At 30.6% G+C, this 21,446-nt stretch overlaps 7 protein-coding genes across 7 annotated transcripts; 3 read left to right on the forward strand and 4 right to left on the reverse strand.

Annotated features, from left to right (window-relative positions):
• Positions 1-58: 58 nt before the first annotated feature.
• On the reverse strand, positions 59-2,563 carry SPB1 (27S pre-rRNA (guanosine2922-2'-O)-methyltransferase; the record flags this gene model as incomplete). The annotated part of the gene is made up of 1 exon (XM_011274464.1): positions 59-2,563. The coding sequence occupies one exon, from the start codon at positions 2,561-2,563 to the stop codon at positions 59-61; it is 2,505 nt and encodes an 834-aa protein (XP_011272766.1).
• An 805-nt stretch (positions 2,564-3,368) lies between these two features.
• Positions 3,369-4,966, forward strand: METR (putative sphingolipid C9-methyltransferase; the record flags this gene model as incomplete). Its single annotated transcript, XM_011274465.1, has 2 exons — positions 3,369-3,458; positions 3,551-4,966. The coding sequence occupies 2 exons, from the start codon at positions 3,369-3,371 to the stop codon at positions 4,964-4,966; spliced, it is 1,506 nt and encodes a 501-aa protein (XP_011272767.1).
• A 112-nt stretch (positions 4,967-5,078) lies between these two features.
• Positions 5,079-6,443, reverse strand: KAR4 (Kar4p; the record flags this gene model as incomplete). The annotated part of the gene is made up of 1 exon (XM_011274466.1): positions 5,079-6,443. One exon carries the CDS (start codon positions 6,441-6,443, stop codon positions 5,079-5,081), a length of 1,365 nt encoding a protein of 454 aa, XP_011272768.1.
• Positions 6,444-7,080: 637 nt separating this feature from the next.
• BN7_4999 (uncharacterized protein) lies at positions 7,081-9,253 on the forward strand (the record flags this gene model as incomplete). The annotated part of the gene is made up of 2 exons (XM_011274467.1): positions 7,081-7,251; positions 7,436-9,253. The coding sequence occupies 2 exons, from the start codon at positions 7,081-7,083 to the stop codon at positions 9,251-9,253; spliced, it is 1,989 nt and encodes a 662-aa protein (XP_011272769.1).
• Positions 9,254-9,820: 567 nt separating this feature from the next.
• On the reverse strand, positions 9,821-11,401 carry BN7_5000 (Histone-lysine N-methyltransferase; the record flags this gene model as incomplete). Its single annotated transcript, XM_011274468.1, has 2 exons — positions 9,821-10,092; positions 10,177-11,401. The coding sequence occupies 2 exons, from the start codon at positions 11,399-11,401 to the stop codon at positions 9,821-9,823; spliced, it is 1,497 nt and encodes a 498-aa protein (XP_011272770.1).
• A 2,120-nt stretch (positions 11,402-13,521) lies between these two features.
• Positions 13,522-14,673, reverse strand: BN7_5001 (uncharacterized protein; the record flags this gene model as incomplete). Its single annotated transcript, XM_011274469.1, has 1 exon — positions 13,522-14,673. One exon carries the CDS (start codon positions 14,671-14,673, stop codon positions 13,522-13,524), a length of 1,152 nt encoding a protein of 383 aa, XP_011272771.1.
• Positions 14,674-19,936: 5,263 nt separating this feature from the next.
• BN7_5002 (uncharacterized protein) lies at positions 19,937-20,140 on the forward strand (the record flags this gene model as incomplete). Its single annotated transcript, XM_011274470.1, has 1 exon — positions 19,937-20,140. The coding sequence occupies one exon, from the start codon at positions 19,937-19,939 to the stop codon at positions 20,138-20,140; it is 204 nt and encodes a 67-aa protein (XP_011272772.1).
• Between the last annotated feature and the right edge of the window lie 1,306 nt (positions 20,141-21,446).

The raw sequence follows: 21,446 nt of genomic DNA on the forward strand, positions 1-21,446 counted from the left end.
AATGCAAATTTATTACATTTATAAAACTATAATATACAAAAGAAGGTCCCCAGGTTTATTACTTTCTATGTTTCTTAGCAATACGACGTAATGCTCTTTGTTCATTCTTCATAACACCATCAACCATTCTATATTTACCTTTAATACCTTTTGGTCTACCTCCAAGACCTTTATTACTACCTTTTGCAAAAACATAAGTAACTTGTGGTTTTGTACTCTTGGGTTTTTTAGATAATTTTCTCATTAGTTTGGAAATTTCTTCAGCTTTATCTTTTTCAGATTTATCAGAATCTTCATTAATTATATCAGATTTCTTTTTTAATTTTTCTAATCTTGCTAAAGCTCTCATCTTTTTACGTCCTTTGGCTTCTGCAACTTTTTTAATTGGTCTTGCATTTAATTGTTTCATTTTTTCTTTTATAGCTAATGCAGCTTCCTTGGTAATTGGTTTACTAATCTTGGAATGTTTTTTTTCTTCATCAACAAACCAATCTGGTAAATTTTCTTGATCTCTAAAGGCATATCTATTAAACCCATCATCAATTAAATCATGTTTTGTTCTTTGACCAAGGGCAATTTGATGAGCTAATGTCATTGCTTGAGCAGTGGCTAAATCAACAGATTTTTGATGATTTCTTAAATTAACATCATCATCTGATTCATCATCTGATTCATTTAAATCTTCATCATCTTGATCACGATGAACAACTTCAAAATCTGAATCTGAATCTGAATAATCTGATGATGAATCTGATTCGATACTTGCAGTTGTTGAACCTGATTTTGATGAAGTTCCTTTATTAATAATTTCATCTTGTTTTACATGTTGTTGTGGTTTGGAAATTTCAGATTCAACACCATCAAAAATTGAATTACTAAATAATAAATCAGCTTTATTACTTAATTTACCATTTTTATTTTCATTTTTCAACTTGGTAATTAATGAATTAATATGTTGATCATCATCTTCATCACTTAATTCTTCATCACTTAATTCATCTTCATAATCTTTTGGATCTCTTGTTTGTTGTTCTTCATCATCAGAATTTTGATCATCTTTAATACCATCCCATTTAGAATCATCTTCATCACCTCTTGCCATTTTAGCTCTATATTTAGCATCTCTTTCAGATCTTCTTTCTTGGTAAGCAGCATACATATTATCTAATTGAGCTTCTAATTCATCAACTTCATCTTCTGAACCAATCATTTTTTCATCATCAGAACCAAATGCAAATTCATTACCTTGATAAATTTCATTTTGATCAAAAATCATTCTTCTTTTACCCTTGGATAAATCATTTAATTGACCAGTTTTCTCTGCAGTTTTCAAATTAAAAAGGGAATCTGCACCTAATGATGCAGCCTCAATACCAATATCTTTAGGAGTTAACATATTCATTTGCATACGAACAATTTCTTTTTGTTTCATTTCATTTTGTTTACGTTTTTCTCTTTTTTGTTTTGTAATTTGTTTTGAACGGACCTGATCTAATTCTTTATCAATTTGTTCATCTTCATTTAATGGTTCCACCTCGACGGTAACAGGTTCATCATCTTTATCTAAATCTAATAATTTTCTTGCAATTTTTCTCCATCTTAAAATCATTCTAAAATCTTTTTTACCCAAAACTTTTAAATCTTTAAAACATTCTAATAATTCACCCGAAGTTTGTTTTAATTTTTTAACTAATTTCCAATCTGGATCTTCATCATCAATTTGGAAAGTTGAAGTTTCACCCAGGATATCAATTGGATTTTCATCTTTAATAAATTCCATAATTGGTAAAGATTTGAATTGTAAATAATCACCTTCTTCATAACCTTCTCTTTTTCTTTTTTTAACTTCTGGATTGAAAACTTTAGCTTCATTATTTGCTGGACCATCAGCTAATTCTTCAAAAACTTCTTTAGGGTCTAATAATCTTGGATCTAATTTTTTTGGAGCTTTAAAATTTTTACAAACAACAAAAATTTCAGCAGAAACATTTCTTGAAGCAGGAGGCTTAGTTGCCTCGACTTTTTCAAATAATTGTTGGAAAACCCACATTAATTTATTATAATCTTTTGATCTAAAAATTTTTGTAACAAAAGTACCACCAATTGATAAATTTTCTACAGCTAATTTTAAAGCTTGTAAAGTTAATTGAGATTGAGTAAAAGCATCTTGAACCCAACCAAGACCAACATTTGGAGCACCATCATGTAACACAGTATCAGCTTTCCAAGTTTTCATATAACCTCTTAATCTTGATCTACAATCTTCTGTAGTAATATCAGATTGGAAAGTAATACAATTTGGCATAGGTTTTATTGGAACAATATCCACACCAATAATCATTGAATTAACAGGACATAATTTTGAAGCAACTTGACACCAAGAACCAGGAGCAGCACAAAGATCAATAACAACTTTTGAACGTTCTAAGAAATGACCATATTTTTCATTAATTTGAATAATTTTAAAAGAAGAACGAGCTCTATAACCCTTTTCTTTGGCCAAGTAGTAGTAACGATCTAAACGCCCTTTAGCGTTTTTCTTTTGAGCACCACCTTTACCCATGATAACTTTCTGTTGATAATGATATAATAATGTTTAATACTAAGTTTAAAGCTCATCTCATATATAAAAAAAAAAATTATAATCATCTGCAGTGCTGTGTTTACCAAATATTATGTAATGCTTATGTAATGCTTATGTAATTTAATAAAGAGAGGGTAACAATTATTATTGATGATGTAAGCAGCTATGTAATCAGATATATTTATTTCTATTTTATTATACGATGTTTACTATAGATGAATGTTTTACTATACGATGATTTAATATACAAAGAATGATTGAATAGAGTACATAGTTACTAGTAGTGCAATGTATTGGTTACTACTTGTATAATTGTATAGTCAATGAATAGAATATGGATAGTACAGTCATAAGTTCAATTGATCTGTTGTTCTTTGTTGTTCACTGTTCACTGTTTATTCATTCTTGTACCTGCTTTATGATTTATGATTGATTGGACCCTTTATAACCGTAACTTCACAAGAATCCAATCAACATGGGAAAACATAGTAAACATAGTAAACAAGACTCAACAATTACAATGCACTGGCTTAGAACTACTCAATATACACAAAATACACAATAACTCATTACTTATACGATAACACTGGTAACACTGCCTATAAAATCTTGAATTCTTTAATAAATCGCGTTTTTCAACTTTTCAACTTTTCATTCGCGCTTTTATTTTTTTATGTCGACGTTAAAATTGGAAAAAGTGTCCACGAGTTCAAAAATACTATACTTTCTTCTTCACATTCTTTAGTTGAAAAGACTTAGTTATTCATCAATTGAATTGAACAAAATGGCATTCTTAGGTCACGAGTTCAAACCAACTCCAAAAGCTGAGCCTCAACCTCCTGCTTCTGATAAATGTGGTGTCTTAACTTCTGATGTATGTATGATTTAGATCGAGATCTTGATCTTGATCTATGTGATGTTATTTCATTTGATGTTATTTGATCAATTACTAACAATACAATACAGTCCCCTGCTATCAAAAATGCTCCATTACCAGCTGATGGTCCTGGTACTAAAGCCTTCTCAAACATCCTAGTTTTATCATTCATCATTGGTATTCCATATTATATTAAATATAAATTAGGTGGTGGTTTTAAAACTTGGTTATTTTTCACAATTTTATTAGTATTACCAATCTTGATGGCTTATTGGACTTTTACCTCGACTTATGGTGCTAGATTAAATGAAAAAGTTGCCTACCCGGGTAAAGGTGTTGAATATTATTTAGAATTTCATGATGATGAATTAGCTAAAAAATATTCAGGTGATAATAAAATTCCATATGAAACTTTCCATGAATTATATTTTGATGGTAAAGTTAGTTTTAAAGGTGATGCTTTAGATACATTGGAATATAGACATGATTGGGTTAGTTTTAGATTTACTTTAGGCTTATTTAAATATTTCCTCTTTGGTATGATTCCTGAAGTTATTTTACATACAAGATCTCAAGATGAAGAACAAGTTCGTGATCATTATGATCGTGGTGATGATTTCTATACTTGGTTTTTAGGTTCAAGAATGATTTATACCTCTGGTGTTATTTCTGATATTACTCGTGAAGAATCTTTAGAAGAATTACAAGATAATAAATTAAAAATTGTTTGTGATAAAATTGATTTACAAAAAGGTGAATCTTTGTTAGATCTTGGTTGTGGTTGGGGTACTTTAGCTACTTTTGCTTCAAAAGAATATGGTGCTCGTGTTACAGGTATTACACTTGGTAGAAATCAAACTAAATGGGGTAATGAAAAATTAGCATTACAAGGTATTTCATCTGAACAATCTGAAATCTTGTGTAGAGATTATAGAGATACTCCAGTTCCAGTTGGTGGTTATGATAAAATCACATGTTTAGAAATGGCTGAACATGTTGGTGTTAGAAAATTTGGTTCTTTCTTACAACAAGTTTATGATATGTTAAATGATGATGGTATTTTCTTCTTACAATATGCAGGTTTAAGAAAATTTTGGCAATTTGAAGATTTAGAATGGGGGTTAACTTTAATGAATCAATATATTTTCCCAGGTGCTGATGCTTCAACTCCATTAGATTTTGTTGTTTCAAAATTAGAAGGTACAGGATTTGAAGTTGTTTCAATTGATAATATTGGTGTTCATTATTCTGCAACAATTTGGAGATGGTATAGAAATTGGATTTCAAATAAAGATAAAGTTGTTAATAAATATGGTATTAGATGGTATAGAATTTGGGAATTTTTCTTGGCTCATTCAACAATTATTTCAAGACAAGGTTCTGCAACTTGTTATCAAATTGTTTTAAGAAAAAATATTAATAGTTATCATAGAATTAATTATGTTCCAAAGCAAAAAGGTTTATTAACTCCAATTGCTGAAGGTATTAAAGATTGGTTTAAATAATCTTAAAAAAAGATAAAATATATTATATTTTAAAATCTTACTAAAAATTGCATATAGCATTATATTGGATATCATTAATTAAACATTATTAGCTATACATCATATATATATTTCAATGAGCCATTGTAGTTTGATTTAAATTTGAATTTCTTGGTATTGGACTTTTTGGTCTTAAATTTTCAATTTCAGAATCTTGTGGTACATTAACACCAATTTCTAAAATTTCATCCTTGTAACGTTTTGGTTCAAAATTATCTAAAATAATATCTGGACTCATTATAACCCAACCACGTCTTGGTCTAACTGGATTATTATATCCTGATCTTGATGGTATAATATGTAATCTTCTATTTGCACTACTAAAATTTTCTGCAACTTTATAAATATGATTTGGAACAATTAAATTCTTATTTTCTTCATTATTTAAATCTTCATCTTCAATATTTAAATCTGTATCAACATTACAATGAATTAAATTTCCATCTGTTGATCTTCTCACTGTTCCAGTAATACACATCCAACAATGCCATTGCATTTTTTCAAATAATGATTCATCATCTTGAGAATCCTTGTTGGGATAATATGGTGAATTTTTATCAACTGGAACAAATACTAATTCTTCAGATCTTCTAAATCTCTTGGCCCATGAATCACTATTTAATAATCTTGTTAATTCATTAATTTTTTGTCCCGATGCCCAAACAAATAAAAATCCAGGTTTGGAACATAATTTTTCCAAGGGTAATTGAGTTAACAATGGATAAATAAATTGATTTTCAGTTAATGAACCAATCATAATAACATCAAATACTAATTGATCTTTATTGATCCATTTTTTTAAAGTTGGAACCATATTATCAACTTCACATCTTGATCCAAATGGTGTACATGCATATGCTTGAGTTTGACGTTCTTTTAATTGGAAAAGACGTTGTAATTTTGGATATCCTTCAACTGGATTTTTAACATTACGAACAAATTTTGATGGTTGTTCCCCCGTGTGTATATAATGATTTGAATAATCATTATCATTATATCTTTTATTTGAATATAATTGTTGTTGTTGTTGTGAAGTTTGATTTCTTGGTGACATTGGTTTTCTAGTTGATTGCAAAGATGGATTTGATATTAATGTTTGAGGTTGAGTTGGTTGTGATTGAGATTGATTTATTGATGGTTGAGGAGAAAATCTTCTTTGAGGATATGAATGATTAACATCTAATGTAACTGGCGAACTTGTTGAAACTGAATCATTCCATATCTTGGTAGGATTAACAAAATTGTTATATATTGAAGGTTTTTCAAGATAATAATTTGTATTTCTATCTTTATATTGTTGATTTTGATGTTGATGTGAATTTTGATGTGAATTTTGTTGCTGATTTTGTTGTTGTCTATGTTGCCTTTGATTCATATTTCTTCTTCCTGATCCATCTCCTTGATGTGGATAATAATTTCGATAAGTAGCTCTATTCATGATGTATTAGGTCAAATATATATCACAGGCACAAATAAAATAAAAGCAACTTCAACAGAAACTAATGATAAACCTAGTTCTTTATATATCTTCTTTTCCCAATGACTCCTGAAACAATAACAATATGCTTCAAACACACACTTTAATTGAAAACAATGATCAAACACAAAATAGCCCAGAACACACTGCACTCTGTATCAGATCCAACGATTCAAGCGTCTTCCAACCCTCGTGAAAGTATTCTGATGTATGGTTCTTGCCTGATTCCTGTCTGATTTCTCTGTTTCATATTCTCCATTGTCCAAAAACGCCAAAATTTCGCGTAGTACTCAAAAATTCGCGGGTGTCTGTCATCGGAGTTCGGGTTTTGGGTTTTTGTGTAAATTTATTAAATTTGTAAACATGTATCACTTTGAAACAATGGCAAACAAACAGGGAAATGAAGGGTAACATTTGGTAATGAGATGGCTGGATTGGGTCTGATTTAGTGCTGATTTGTGCTGGTTGTTTACTGTTTACTTGTACGGCTTTCCAGAGCTAAACTAGGGGTTCCTGCTCGTTTGTTGTGTTATATTAGTGAGGTTTGTTATTTGTTGTTTGTTGTTTGTTGTGGTATTTTAATATTTTGGTTTGAGAAATGTCCACTCTTTCATCTCTTCAGAGATCTAAAGATTATATACAGGCTTTTTGGCCATTGTCTTCAAAATCCAAGGAACCAAACAGTGCTACACCTACTTCAAGAGATGACGAATCTACAAAGTTTAAACTATCAGAAGTGTTTTCAAGAATGAAGGATTTTGATCAATTTGTATCATCTTTTAAACTATATCTTTTAGATTTTTATATCCAGGTTCGTGTTATGAAACCTTGATTTATTCCTTTTTTGGCTTTTTGTTTTTGTTTTACATATTGCTTGATGTGATATGTTTTATAAATTCCCTTTCCAAATATTTAACATGATTTCTTTTTTTACTAACCCGGCCATTTTCTAGAAACATAAGCTTTTAGATTCATCGTTTAAACAAAAGTTGCATAAACTTTATCTTTACATTGCAAGGGATGAATCTCGTGTGTTTGTGTTGTTAGACAATGATGTTATAAGTCTTTTGGCTCGCTTGGAAGTATCAAGTATCCCATTAGATGCTATTGAAGATCATATTGCAATATTTCAATGTCTTTTAAGTGAAACTACCAAAATTTATGATGATTCTGAAGATAATGAATTAAATAATGAATTTAATTCTGATACCCAAAAGATTTCCAAAAATATAGGAGTATTCCTTATCAATTATTTGAAACATCAAAGATTACCATTAAATAAAATTAAATTACTAGCATCATTTGTTTATAAATTGGCTCAATATTTTTTAACAATGACTAAACTAGTTGATGGATGGTTGAAAATTTCAGTTCATGAACCTGATGTGATATATTTACTTTATAAAAATAAATTGGGTCCTAATTGTTTCCCCATGTATGAATTAGCCAAAGATTTTTTATTTTCAGGTCAAGATACATTTGATGTTTCAAGAGATATACTTTTACATATTGTCTTAACTACTGGATTTTCTGAAAGTTTAGAGAATTGGCTTTTAACAAGTGAATTTCCTGGAATTGTTAGTACTGGCTTACTTTCTGGATTTAATCAATTGAGTTATAATGAATCTTTATTGGATAATCATCAAGATGACTTTGATGATATATTGACTAATAGTCTGGCTTTCAATGAATTTGATGATTTTGTCTTGTTCATATTGGATATAATTGCATATTCTACACATGATTCTGTTAAATCAGCATTTTTAAATTGTTTTGAAAAAAGATTTATAGATCCTATTTTAGAAGCTTATACTAAAGATGGAACAAACCATTTAAATACAATTTTTTTATTATCACATGCTTTCAGAAAAATGATTTCCCCTAAAAGTGGATCACAATATGTTATTGATGAATTTGTTGAAAAATATTTTGATTTTAATAATATGGAAGAACCAAGAATTATGGAATTATTCATTACTAATTTAGCTAAAACTTATGATAATCCAGTTCTTGTGATTTCAACTTTGAAATTATTTGATGCATTCACAAAATCAAAGTCTTTAAATTTATTATCAAATACATTTAGTGATGATAGAACTTTTTTTTCAACAACTTCAGATCCAATTATTCAGTGCTCTAGTAATGTATTTGATCTTTCCTCAAAAGTTAGAAATATCATCACCACTGATTCTTATTATAATGAAATTATCATTGATAAACTTGATGAATCATTATCTTTATTATCAAGAAATTTAATTCATGATCCAAATAATAGCAATGCTAAACAAACATGGATTCAATTTTCATCCTCAAAATTATTTCCAATTCATATATTATTTTCACTTTTGAAATTTTTCACAAATAGTCAAGAAACAAATAGAACATTAATTCAACTTATAAAAAATGTTACCACTGCTCATGGCGGTCGAATTTTTAACTTTGTTGTCTCTGATACTGGTGAAGATGATAACACTCCATTTGGTTTGATTTTTGAATATTTATGGAAATCTTATCAACAATATTCAAATTCAATTAATAAGGGATCCAAGTTGATATCTGTTGAATTACCAAAAATTGAAATAATACAAATATTTGAAGGAGGTAATGAGAAAGATCTTAAAGAAGTAGTTAATAAATGGTTGCGTTCACAACAGAAAGCCCCATTTACATATGACAAATTAGCTTTAAATGTTCAACTTTTTCAAGAGTTTACAATAGATTTGTATGCTCTTCATATCTCAAGAAATATATATAATGGTGTTTCTATTTAGGTTATATAGGAATTTATATTTATATAGGTATTTATTTATAGTAGTTGTTTTTGCCATTTTCCAAACCAGTTACTTAAATAATTGACAATATTGGACATGGCTGAACCGTTTAATGATCCAAATGTAACTTGATCTCATAACTTCTTTCAATGCACCGATAATGTTTTCCATATTATGGCTAGCGCAAAGCTAGTACTGGTTTGAAATACGAACCCAAAACTATAAATCTTGGACTACGCGTTTGAATACTTTTGAGGAGCCAATATGTATATTGAGTTAACAAGAAATGTCGAAAATGACACTTCAACGTGGATGGAAGTGATATAATATATAATCATGACAATAAGAACTTGTGTAAAAGTTCTTTAAATTATAGAAACAAATGTAAAAGATAAATCAATTATCTTCAAAGAAAGAAACAACAACAACAAATGGGTAATATTATAAGAATTAAAAAATTGATAACCATTTATATTAATTTACTCAAGTTTTTGAAACTTTAAACTTAATAACAAAAGGTGAAGAATATGCAAAAAAATTTAATTCATATCAATATAGCCAATTTACTCATAAAGCAAAAGCAAAGACAGCAGCAAATAATGAAACAGCCCAATTACCAGCAAGCATCATACCAGAACCTTCATAGGTAGTAACAGCTGGTGATTGTGGTGCAGCTGATGATTGTGAAGCTGGTGCTTCAGTTGGTGCTTCAGTTGGTTCACCTTGAGAATCGGTACCTGTAGAGCCTTCACCTGGAGCTGGAGCAACTGAGCTACCAGAATCTGAATCTGGTGCATCTGAAGAAGCTGAAGCGGCAGTTGGATTACCTGGAGCTGGGGCTGCTCAACCTGTTGGTTGACATTTTTCTTCAGTATAAGTCACAGTAGCATCTTCTGGGGCTTCTGGAGCTTCTGATGGGTTACCTGGAGCTGGAGCTTCTGAACCTGTTGGTTGACATTTTTCTTCAGTACAAGTTGTAGTGACAGCTTCTGGGGCTTCTGATGGTTGTGCTGGAGCACCTGTTGGTTGACATTTTTCTTCTTCACAAGAAGTAATAGTTTCAGTGGTGGTAATTGGACAATAAGTTGTGTAACTGGTAACAACATCATTTTTAGTGACAAGAGTGACAGTGACACCAGTAGTAACTGGAACTTGGGTACACTTATCTTCATCACATGAGGTGATAGTAATAACAGTTGATGATTGGGCTTCTTTTGTGGAAGTTAAAGTCAATGGACCACCAGTTGTTGAGTTAGCGAATCCCGATGATGAAACTAATGAGTCGGATGAGTCTGATGAGGCAGATGAGTCTGATGAGCTTGGAGCAGATGATGATTCTGGGAAAGATGATGATGCATCAGAACTTGATGGTGATGCAGAAGATGAAATATCTGAGCTGGATGATATCTCTGATGATGAAGAGACATCTGAACTTGATGATAATTCTGAAGATGAAGAGACAACTGAGCTTGATGGCAATTCTGATGATGATGAAGTTTCAGGTGGAACACAGTTTTCAGCGAAATCAAGTAATTGAGAGCATTCCCATGTAATACGTTGATAGTTGAATGAAGCTTGAATAGTTGGTGGTTCTTTGCCGCCGACAACAATTGTGTAATAATCATCATCACCAACTGTGAACAAACCTAAGAAATATGAATCACAGTATTCAGGATCACGGAATGGAACTGTGAATTGGAAAGTAACCTTGAAAGAACCATCTTGAACGTTAGCAACCAAATCAGTGGTTTCAGCAGAATCACTATTAGTTTCAAATTCGAAAGTAGCAGCATCTAAAGGATCATCAAAAGCAAAATACCAAGTGATTTCGAAAATACGTTCACTATTCAAGTTTGAACGATCTTCTGGTGAAACTTTAATTTCATAAGCAGCAGTCCATGCTTTACCATTGTTGAAAGAACCACCTAATTTTGAATAAGTACAAGCACCATCTTCTGAAGAAATTGGATCGATTGCAGTTTCAACGGTTGTAACTGGAACTGTAGTAGCATCTTCTTGTAATTGACCAGATGAAGCAGCAGCAGCGGAAATTGGACCATTAGATGTACTTGATGAGTTTTGAAAGTTTTGAGCATTGACCAAGCTCAAAATTGAGCATGCAGATAAAAAAATACCAGATAATCTCATGATGATCTATTGATATCGATTGATAAAAGTAAGCGAGTGAATTATCGATGATTAACTAAAAATAATTTATGAATAATTGAGATGTGATTAGGGAATTTCCTATCCAATTTATACCCAATTTTTCAAGAACTCATCATGGAAATGTTTGTTGTTGTTTGGAGTTTGGATATTCATTGTATATCAATAACTGTTAATTCTTCACACTGACACGCCCAAAGACTTAGACATATAATTCATCAACGAATAAACATGTATTTAGCGTAACGCTTCAATGCTGGCTTGGTAATAAATTGATATCGCGTTCCTTCTCAAATATCATAGACATGTCTAGCAACTCAGCACCAGTGAACCGTGATATCATAAATACCCTTTTGGATATATCAAGCCCAAAAGCAGTAATAGCACTATAATTTTCAGATAAATAACAATATCAATATCAGTAGTAGTCACACGCTATGTATGGAATCCAAATAATCAACACAAAGTAAAATGGTTAAATTTGAAGACCTTTTTGATATCACTTGAATCAAGTTTGAGATAAACCACTAAAGATAGTGATACCTTAAGCTTACCATCTGAGACTACTCCTAATCCAATACCCTTATCGAGAAGTTTTGTGTTTTGAAAAGCCTTTAATCAATGAACCACCAGCGCCAATTCCTAATCAGTTTCCATCATCCTAAAAACATAAACAGCCAAATATGGAGCACCCCTTTGACAAGTGCACAGATCATAGACACTCTCTAGCCACAAGTAGAAGCCTTTTTGTCCTGATTTGACCATTTATTTGAAGTCCTTCTGGTCTAAAAATTGACTGTTAAAAACTTGTTTAAGAATCACCAGAAAAGTTTAAACATTTTGAAAGAACAAAAGGGTTTCGCGATTTCATTGTCTATGATTTTCGGTTATTCTCTACACCACCAACAACTAAAACCTCTCTGAATACTAGTGGTAGTGGATGTCTAAATACTAGAGCAGATTACGTTGGCTTCTGACTCAGATTGAGTTTGATCCCTCTCTTATTGATAAGTGTTTTCGAAGCTACACGTCCAGACTCTAGATAGTGGGTTAAGTTCAGGAATCAGACCCTGATAATGCTGACGGACAAAGTACCCTTAATCAGAACATCAAATCCTAAAGAAACTAAACCGGTGATGTGTATATGTGTATCAGGGGCTAATCGAAGGTTGATCGTATGAAACAATCATTAAGCTGGATGTATTATAGTGGAGTTGTGAGCTGTATGTGACCATTCACCCCTTTCCCGATAGCGTAGTAAAATAATAGATCATCAAGATGTCTTCTTATATTTTGTGTCACATTGAACCGCGAGGCTCGACCCGAAAAGCTGGATCAAATAAGTGGTGGTATTAAGTATAGCAGACGAAGTTAGAGACCATCTGCGTCTCCGGTCTGATTGATTCCTGAACCAAACAAACTATATGTAGATATAATATACTAGTTGCACTAATATAAGAGCTATGATCTATTACAACCGAATGAATTTGAACGATAAATGCTGAACCGTTGACCAATGATCACGTATTGAAGTTAACTACGTCTTAATAATATAATGTAAATAAAAGATAGTATTAGTATATACAATATAATCTTTTACACAAAACTATATAAACATGTCCCTAATAAAACCTAAAGACATCAACAATTTGTGCTTTTTTGTACATGTATAGTTTTATATTTTCCTTTAAATATTTAAAATATATTTGTTGTTTTGAAAAACAACATCTTTTTTTTTTCCCTTGCAACTTCATAACTAAAAAAACTCATAACCTAAAATGCAAAAACAAACGTATTTATAACTTCAAAATATAATTATAATTAAAATAAGCAAACACCTTTTCAAAATAATAACCTTAAAACAAAATCAAAACAAATTTAATGTATAATAAACTTCCGTACCAAATTTTCAATAGCAATATTAATAACAAATTGTTGTGATAATATAACAGCAAAAAAACCAATAAAATGTTTAAAAAAATAATATTCATAGTAGTACAATTTGTGAAATGTGAAGTCTTGACAAGACTTAAAACACTGGTATCAAAGATTCTCCTCTCTGTCTCTTCTCTCTCTCTCCTTAATTCTCTCATCTTCATGATTTATGAGTAACCATATAAACGACCTTTTTCAAGATCTTCAATAGTTGATTCAATAATTTCATCATCGTCATCATCTTCAACTAACTCAATAGTTGCATATTTAACAAGATCCCAACGTTTCCAAAAAGCACATGCTTCATCAACAGAATCACTTTCAATAAAATCTTGTAGATAATACTTGGCTTTTAATAAACGATCCTTTAAATGTTGTAATTTAACACTGCTTGGTTGAGTGCTAGCTCTTCTTTTGGAATCAAAATCACTATCATATTCAGTGATATTTGTTGAAGCAGATTTATAACCATCTTCTAAATCATCATAAATTTCTCTCTTGTCTTCATCAAAATCTTCATTATCTGATAAGCCTAAAGAAGCTGGGGTATTTGGTAAATAACTATTGTTATCATTGTGGAAAACTTCATCTTCAGCATAAGTTGTAGCATCACAATAACGAGCCCATGCTTCATCAATTGCAGAAACTAAATATTCAAAACAACGACTTCTAGCAGTTTGATCACCATCAAAGCTAGACCTTCTAATGTTAGATTTAGCTTCACCTGATAAGCTTTGATTTGTAAAAGAATCATGACGACCATGTTTTGTAAATGGAGTTGGTTCAATAGAATCAACAATGGCATTAGAAACTGGAGAACTCAATTGAATATTTCTTGGTTCAATCTCAATTTGCTCTTGCTTTGGGGATAAGCGTGGTGAAATGATAGCTGTTATTTTTTTTTCAATTGATTCATCAACACGAGTTTCTTTAACGTCAACATTACTTGTTACATCTTCTTCATCATCATCACTATATTTGGAAACAGCACGATTCAGCTTGTTGTCAGAAAAGCTGGCTGAACGTTTGAAGCTAAAAGCTCTCTTTCTTGCTCTTCTTTGATTATTCACATAACAAGATTCATCTTGAGAATCATCTTGATCTTCATCTGAAGAAGATGAGGAATCATTGTATAAAGCAGCAATAGTTGCAGAATTTCTTCTTGATAACATTGGTGACAAACATAATTTCTTGTTTGGAGCAAAGCTAACACCAGCTCTTTGTAAACCAAAAGACTTACTGCGTTTTAATGAACTTTTGATAGAATCATGAGTAGTATTGGAATTATTTTCATGACGTTCTTGCAGTGGAGTTGCCATATTGGGAAATATTTGCCAAATGAAAAACGAAACTACCAAATTAGGAAACCGGCACGAAAAAAAACGGCGAAATTTAAAAATTCAATAAAACTTATAGGGGGGATACAACTGAACAGCGCAATGAAGGCGTCAGAAGAATTTCAATCACAACAGATGATGAGCCAAAAACGACAAATGGAATATAACAGTCAATGAAAAATAGTACCAGACTGTTTTAGATCAACCAAGATGATTATCCGCTTTGATTTGTTTTCTTGTTTGTTGTGTTTGTGTAAATGTTTTTGTGTTTTTGATTATATTTCGTGTGAAAATCGCCACCCTTTGGTTAGAATGTTGCGAAATTTGTATGAATATAATTCGGTTTCTATGAGTGAAACTGAAAAAAAACTGAAGTGTTTATGAAAAACTGAAATTTGTAAAATGAGAATAAAAAATTCATGGAAGAAAAACTCGTTTTCTTTAAATGAATTGTGAAAATTTTCAAAAAATTTTGAACATGCAGGAGCGATACGCGTTCTGATTGGCCAAAGGAGTTTGAAAACCTTAGCAACAGAGGAGGGTGACCCCATGGGTCTGGTTAAGGAAGCACACGTTGCTAGGAGAATGCTGGGAGTTCGCGAAAGTGGTGAAGGGATAAGAAATTCGACAAAACTTCAAACTTAAGTTTCACAGTAATTGATATAGCAAACAATAGCTAATTTTTGGATATTATATAGTTCAAACATAGCGCTATTTCATGATGTATTTAGTTTTTTTCTGGGGCTACAAAAACATTCCTTTTTGTCTATTTAAAGTTTAAAGTGGCGACTTTTCCTTCAACAAAAATTCCCTGTTTTTGCCAGCACACTGTTTTCTCCCCTATCCAAATGACTTTACGCAAATATTACCGTAAAAGGTAACTCCAGCACAAATTTGTGCAATTTTCACTTTGGGGAAGGTTCTAGAAATTCTACCTGAAAATTTTACCCTGATGAATTGAAATCAGTTCTACAAATGAGATAAGAGATAGGGATACTTCAATTAGCTATTAATATTTCTGGAAGTGCATAAATCTTTTTACACAGGATATCAATCATTAACTAGAGAGTCAAACTATGTTGTTCTATATTAATATAAAAGGTGTCAAGATTCAAGAAGCATGTGGCTACTTGACGTTGTTGTTCATTTTTACGTAGTTGATGAGCTTGTTACTATAGAGATTTTTCGCATTTTTTTGCAAGAAATTTCTGACCTAAGAAATTACTAAGAATGAATATTCGCGGAAATCTATTATGTAAAGAAAATTTATATGAAAAAGATTTTTGTTCATTGTTCTTACAATATCAAAGAGTATCACAAATCAATGAGGCTACAAAAGAAGGATTGATTTAACTATAGAAATAGTTTATTACTACAATGGATGTGTAGTAATATTTGACTTCCTCTTGTGTTACCGCATGTCTTAAGTTGATCGAATCAGTTGAAGTTTTCAACATATATATCGATTCAATGTGTCTTTATGCGAAGATTGAACTTTAAGATAATAAAATTTGACATTATTAATCTTTATCTAGATATGTTTTATATCTTATATATGAAGATTAGTCGAAATTTTTATTTTCTTTATCCCAGATCAACTCAATTTTATTATAGATTAGATTATCAATTGATTGATTTTGTGTTTTATAATTTCATTCTATGATTTTCTTTTCACTTTTAAGAGATTTCTAGAGTTTTTCTAGTTATTTTGTTTTAAACAATTTTCAATTGATAGGTCTCTTTTGTTACCTAACTTTTCCAATCATTTGAAGATTCCAAAAGTTGTTGATCTACATCCCAAAATTTCAAAAATCAAATCATGTATAATTTCAAAATAATATACAATCAATTTGTTCAATATTTGATAATAAATAAATACATTCCATGACGAACCAAAAAACCACCCACAAATATAGTGATACATATAATCACATTAACACATATAACATTTAAATAAAAAAAACATAGCAGTCATATAATATTGATGAATATTCAAACAGGTAAATAATAATGAAAACCTCATTCAACTAATGGTATTAAAAAAATGCAACTTTGAAAAGAGCTAAGCAAAAACATCTTCAAACTTTTCCATATTCTTTGTTCATTTGAAATGAAACTTGTTGTTGTTCAATTTTCAAATAGATCCATAATTACCATTAGAATTAACGCCTGGATAGGTTGGACCTTCATAAGTTGAATGTTCTTCATAAGGGTATTGACTAATGATATAAAGAGCATGTAATAAACCAGGAATGAAACCCAAAACTAATAACAAAATATTAATCCAGACTATAAAGATCAATTGGTTAGTAAAATGTGTCAATTAGATATGTGGAGATCTTTTATCGATTCAAAAGGTACATACAATCAGCAGAAAAGAATCCTCTTTTAATGAAAACTGGAACTGGTGGTAAGATGATTGCAATAACAACTAGGAACCAATCTTTAGCGTGCATTTTGTAATTGATTTTAATAATATTTCGATGATTTGTATATCTAATCTATGTTAAAAGTATGAATTGTTTATTGTAGAGTGGCACTTTTTATAAGTTGTATAAATTTAGCAAACATCCTATAGTAATGAAATTGCTAACTATAGGCTGACGTAACATTCTGGAGCTTAAGTATGTGTCTGATATGTCATCGATTACCTCATCCGCGAATGCTGAAAATTATTTCGTAATTTGTGGTGCAAAATTAATTGTGGAAGCTTAAAGTTACCATGGAATTTTAGGGAAAAACAGAAACATTCGTATCAAGATTTCATCGTGATATTGAAAAGGCGTATAATCTATTAACCTGAATCTTAAATTAAATAAGAAGATATCGAAAATACAACATCATCTAGTTTTAAACTCTTTGTACACCTATTAAACCGCGCGCGCGTGCCAGGGTATTTACCCTACACTAGTTTCAACAATCAAAAAGTACGAAAAAGATGTTCGCTAATTACATTTCCCAAAACAGATTAGTGTAGATCTTGAAATGAAAAATTCAGGAACCATTTTTGAATTTTTGAAACAACAGAGAATCACAAAGTTAATCAAGTTCTTGAACTTCAAACAGTACGAGATTAATTAAATACATGATTTCAGAGATCAGAAGTTGCAATAATATAAAACGTGCTTAAATATTCTGAAAGGTCGTGCTTTTTATTGCTAATCATGAACTTTAAAGAGCCATAAGAATCATGAATCCATGATATGGAGTTCGCGTATTGGAAACTGGAACATGGGAAGGATTAATTTCTTGTTTAGTATATGCAAGATTTCTTCATATTAAATGCAACACATAAGTGCAATAACAAAATAAAGTTCAGTAATTATCATAAAACAGTACACGTTCTATAAGATTAAAAACTGATGTCTCAATCTTATTGGTTTATAGTTGTGTATAATGTTCTTCATATAAATCTAAGTGAACTTGACTTATTTTTAGGCATATCTAGACTTTGTAATATGTATCATGCTTCCAGTACATAGAGTATGGAGGCAGTGAATGATTTAACCCATTTTTCAATACTCTAAATCATGATTCACTGTTTTAAACTATGCAGCCTATCACCTAACATGTAGAAGTTCATATTGTTCAAATATAAGGTACCATTTTAGATAGGGTCCATTAACAAAGTGAGATAATAATCTTGGATGATGGGATTAGTATTTATCATTATACGTACGATTCATCAAAGCATATCGCACAAAGAGCTTCCATGCCATATGAAACTATCATACATTGTTACATGTTATACAAAGACGCCTACGACCGCTGAATTTATTACACAATTACAAGAATCCACACCTTTTTCAGCACCCTTTTACATCTTTTTGCTAATTAATTATAGAATTATGATACTTATCTATAGAGTCCAGAATGATTTACATCATATAGTTTTAAAACCCAATTACTATCAATTTCATATTATACCAAAGTAGATTTAACACCGTCAGGTGTCTAACTTGTACCCTACCCTATACTACCTAGTTGTAAGTTGTAATTTATCAGAAGTGGTGCGTATCTAAGAAGTTTAGCATACCAAATGAAAAAACGTCACTATGTGTAATGAAGTTTTCACCGTACTTAATTTTACTGATAAGAATAATTTGTGAGAGATCTCAAAAGTTCATCCAATTTGAAATTTCATGGGATTCGATGTTTAAAGTTTGGTACAAAGTTTGCTATTTGAAGTAAGTTCAAGTTAGATCTAAGAGATCTATAAATGTGGTTCAAAGCTTTATTTTCTTTTAATTATCTATAGAATGTTGTACTTAACTTGTTAATCAACAAACTAAAAATATATGTACTTGACTCAGGCTACTATTGCTTTACTAGCTGTTTAATGTATTTTCTCAAATTTCCTTATTCAGTATATAGCTGGCTGTGTTTTTTCACGTACCTTCGACGCGGTAATTTGAAAAATTACTGAGAGAAAAAAAAAGAAACCATTAAAGTTTTCTGGCCAGGCTTTTAAAGTTTCGAGAGATGAGCCCATGGATGATGGAATTGGTAAAAAATGAAATAAGGGCCACGCACGGAGCCCACGGAGAGCACGGGCTGTGAGGGTGAGAAGAAATAAGGGTTTAGGCAGAGAAGTTTAAAAATTGCTAGGGAGAGATTAAAGATCTCTTTGTTCTCTTAAAACAGGCACTGGGCAGTTCCGGATAATTGTGACCAGTACCTATACTTTAACACACAATCTTGTAAGACAATTGTAAAAGAAAGGGACCCATGATTGACAACACAAGATCTAATTAAAGATTGATATTCACTATATATCTTAAACATTCTTTATACCAACATACCAAAGATTCTTCTGATTTGAGTATGACTACTTTTCTTCTCATGAAAATTTGACCCACAATTCATTCTCAAACTGGGGCATGGCTGGCATTTCTCAAGTAAATTTTTTGACATTCTCATAAAATTTAACTAGGAAAAATGCCAAATGCAGTCTTTATCATTTCCTAATCCGGTAATTTAAGAGAGTTTTTGCCACTGAATTTTGAAATTTAGCGTGATTGAATGCAAAAATTTAAAAAAAAAACTGTATGTATGCAAAATTATGCGAGTTTTTTTCCTGTTTTTTAAAACATTCTTTCTCAAAAAAAAACTTCTCAAATTTTATTATGACTGGAAAAATTATATAAATTGAAATTCAAATCCTATATTTCCTTTTCTTTCTCCTTTCAATTTTTTTCTTCCTTTCTTTATCTACATTTAATAAATTATAGACATCAATTCAAAAATGCAATTCAAATCTGTCGTCGTCGCTTTAGCTTCAGCTGCTATCGTTTCAGCTCAAAATGCTTCATCAAACTCAACTGGTGTTAACGGTACCAACGGTACTAACGGTTCATCATCAGTCTCAACTGCCGGTGCTGCTTCAAACGCTATGGGTGCTGGTGTCTTTGGTGCTGCTGTTGCTGCTGGTGTTGCTTTCTTATTCTAAGAAGTTTGAAACAAGGTTTATTATTAAAACAATTTACAAAAAATCAAAACTTTTATTATTATAAATTAGCATTATCTCAGTTTTTTCATTTTATTATACAACAGTTCAGGACTATTATATTATTTTTTTAGAGGATTTCCAAACTCATATACCATATGGAATAGGTATTAATATTCCATTTTAATTTTAATTTTTTAATAATTTTTATAATTTATTTGTTGCTTTTTTTAATATAGGTGGCAAAAATTTATAATAATTTTAAACCAAACTTGCTCTTTATTATAGATGTATTTTTATATGTTTTTTTAATCAGTGTCTTTTGAGTATTGTATTTATTTTTCAGCAGGCTCTACTTAATAGATATAATATTTCTTTAATTTGAAAACTTTGTAACATTTCGATTCATAATAGTCTTACTACTTTGTATGAATATTACTATCTAGTTTCTATATCTAGGTTATATAGTTATACACTTTATGGGTATAAATCTGCTCATCAGTTAATCTAAGGTGGATATAAGCAAGAATGTTAATCTATAGATCTAAGGTTTTTAGATTGATGAGGGTCCAACATCTTTACGTTTCAAAAATTCCTTTTGAATTGCTATAAACAGTATATTAATTAGATATCCAAGGCACAAATCTTATTGTTTTAAACGTTACTTTTTTATACAGTACGTGGTATTAAATGATCGAATTGAATTTATGGTTCAAATTCGACGTTTATTTAGATCTAAATATTTTATTTTTTTCGACTTGTTTGCTATTTTTTTTTTCCTTTTTAGAGTTGAAAGGGCCTTTGAAACAAAAGCTTTAAAAAGCCTCGACTTTGACTCCTCAAAACAAAAAATGGTGATGGAAGGAAAAAAACCGTGAGAATTTAAAATTAGAAACAATTTTGCGAAAAATAAAATAAGAAAGTGAAACACTACAAAAATGGATATTTGTAATGAAACTTTTGCGCACTTTGGCGAGAAATAGCTTGTAAATTCCATAATAGGAATTACTGCCTTGGGGCAGTGACTTAACTCGTGTGCAAATTTCATAAGTTTGTGCAAAAGTGTGAATTGTTTCAAATATTTGACTAGTATAAAGTAAAAAGGTTCAAGCTATAAACTCATAGACAACTAGTAAGTTAAATGTAATTATATAAATGTAATGGTACATTAGTTCTAGTTTAGCTTTATTGTTGAATGTTAAACGACTAGTTACTAGTTTGATTTGTGTTTAAGTGTTCAGCCAGCCAATCTTCAGTCTTTACTTTGGTGTTTATTTTATTATTTGACTTTGACCCCTTGCATAGCTAT

This window comes from Wickerhamomyces ciferrii, contig 00195, assembly GCF_000313485.1.
Source record: "Wickerhamomyces ciferrii WGS project CAIF00000000 data, strain NRRL Y-1031 F-60-10, contig 00195, whole genome shotgun sequence".
NCBI classification, from domain to species: Eukaryota; Fungi; Ascomycota; class Saccharomycetes; order Phaffomycetales; family Wickerhamomycetaceae; genus Hansenula; species Hansenula ciferrii.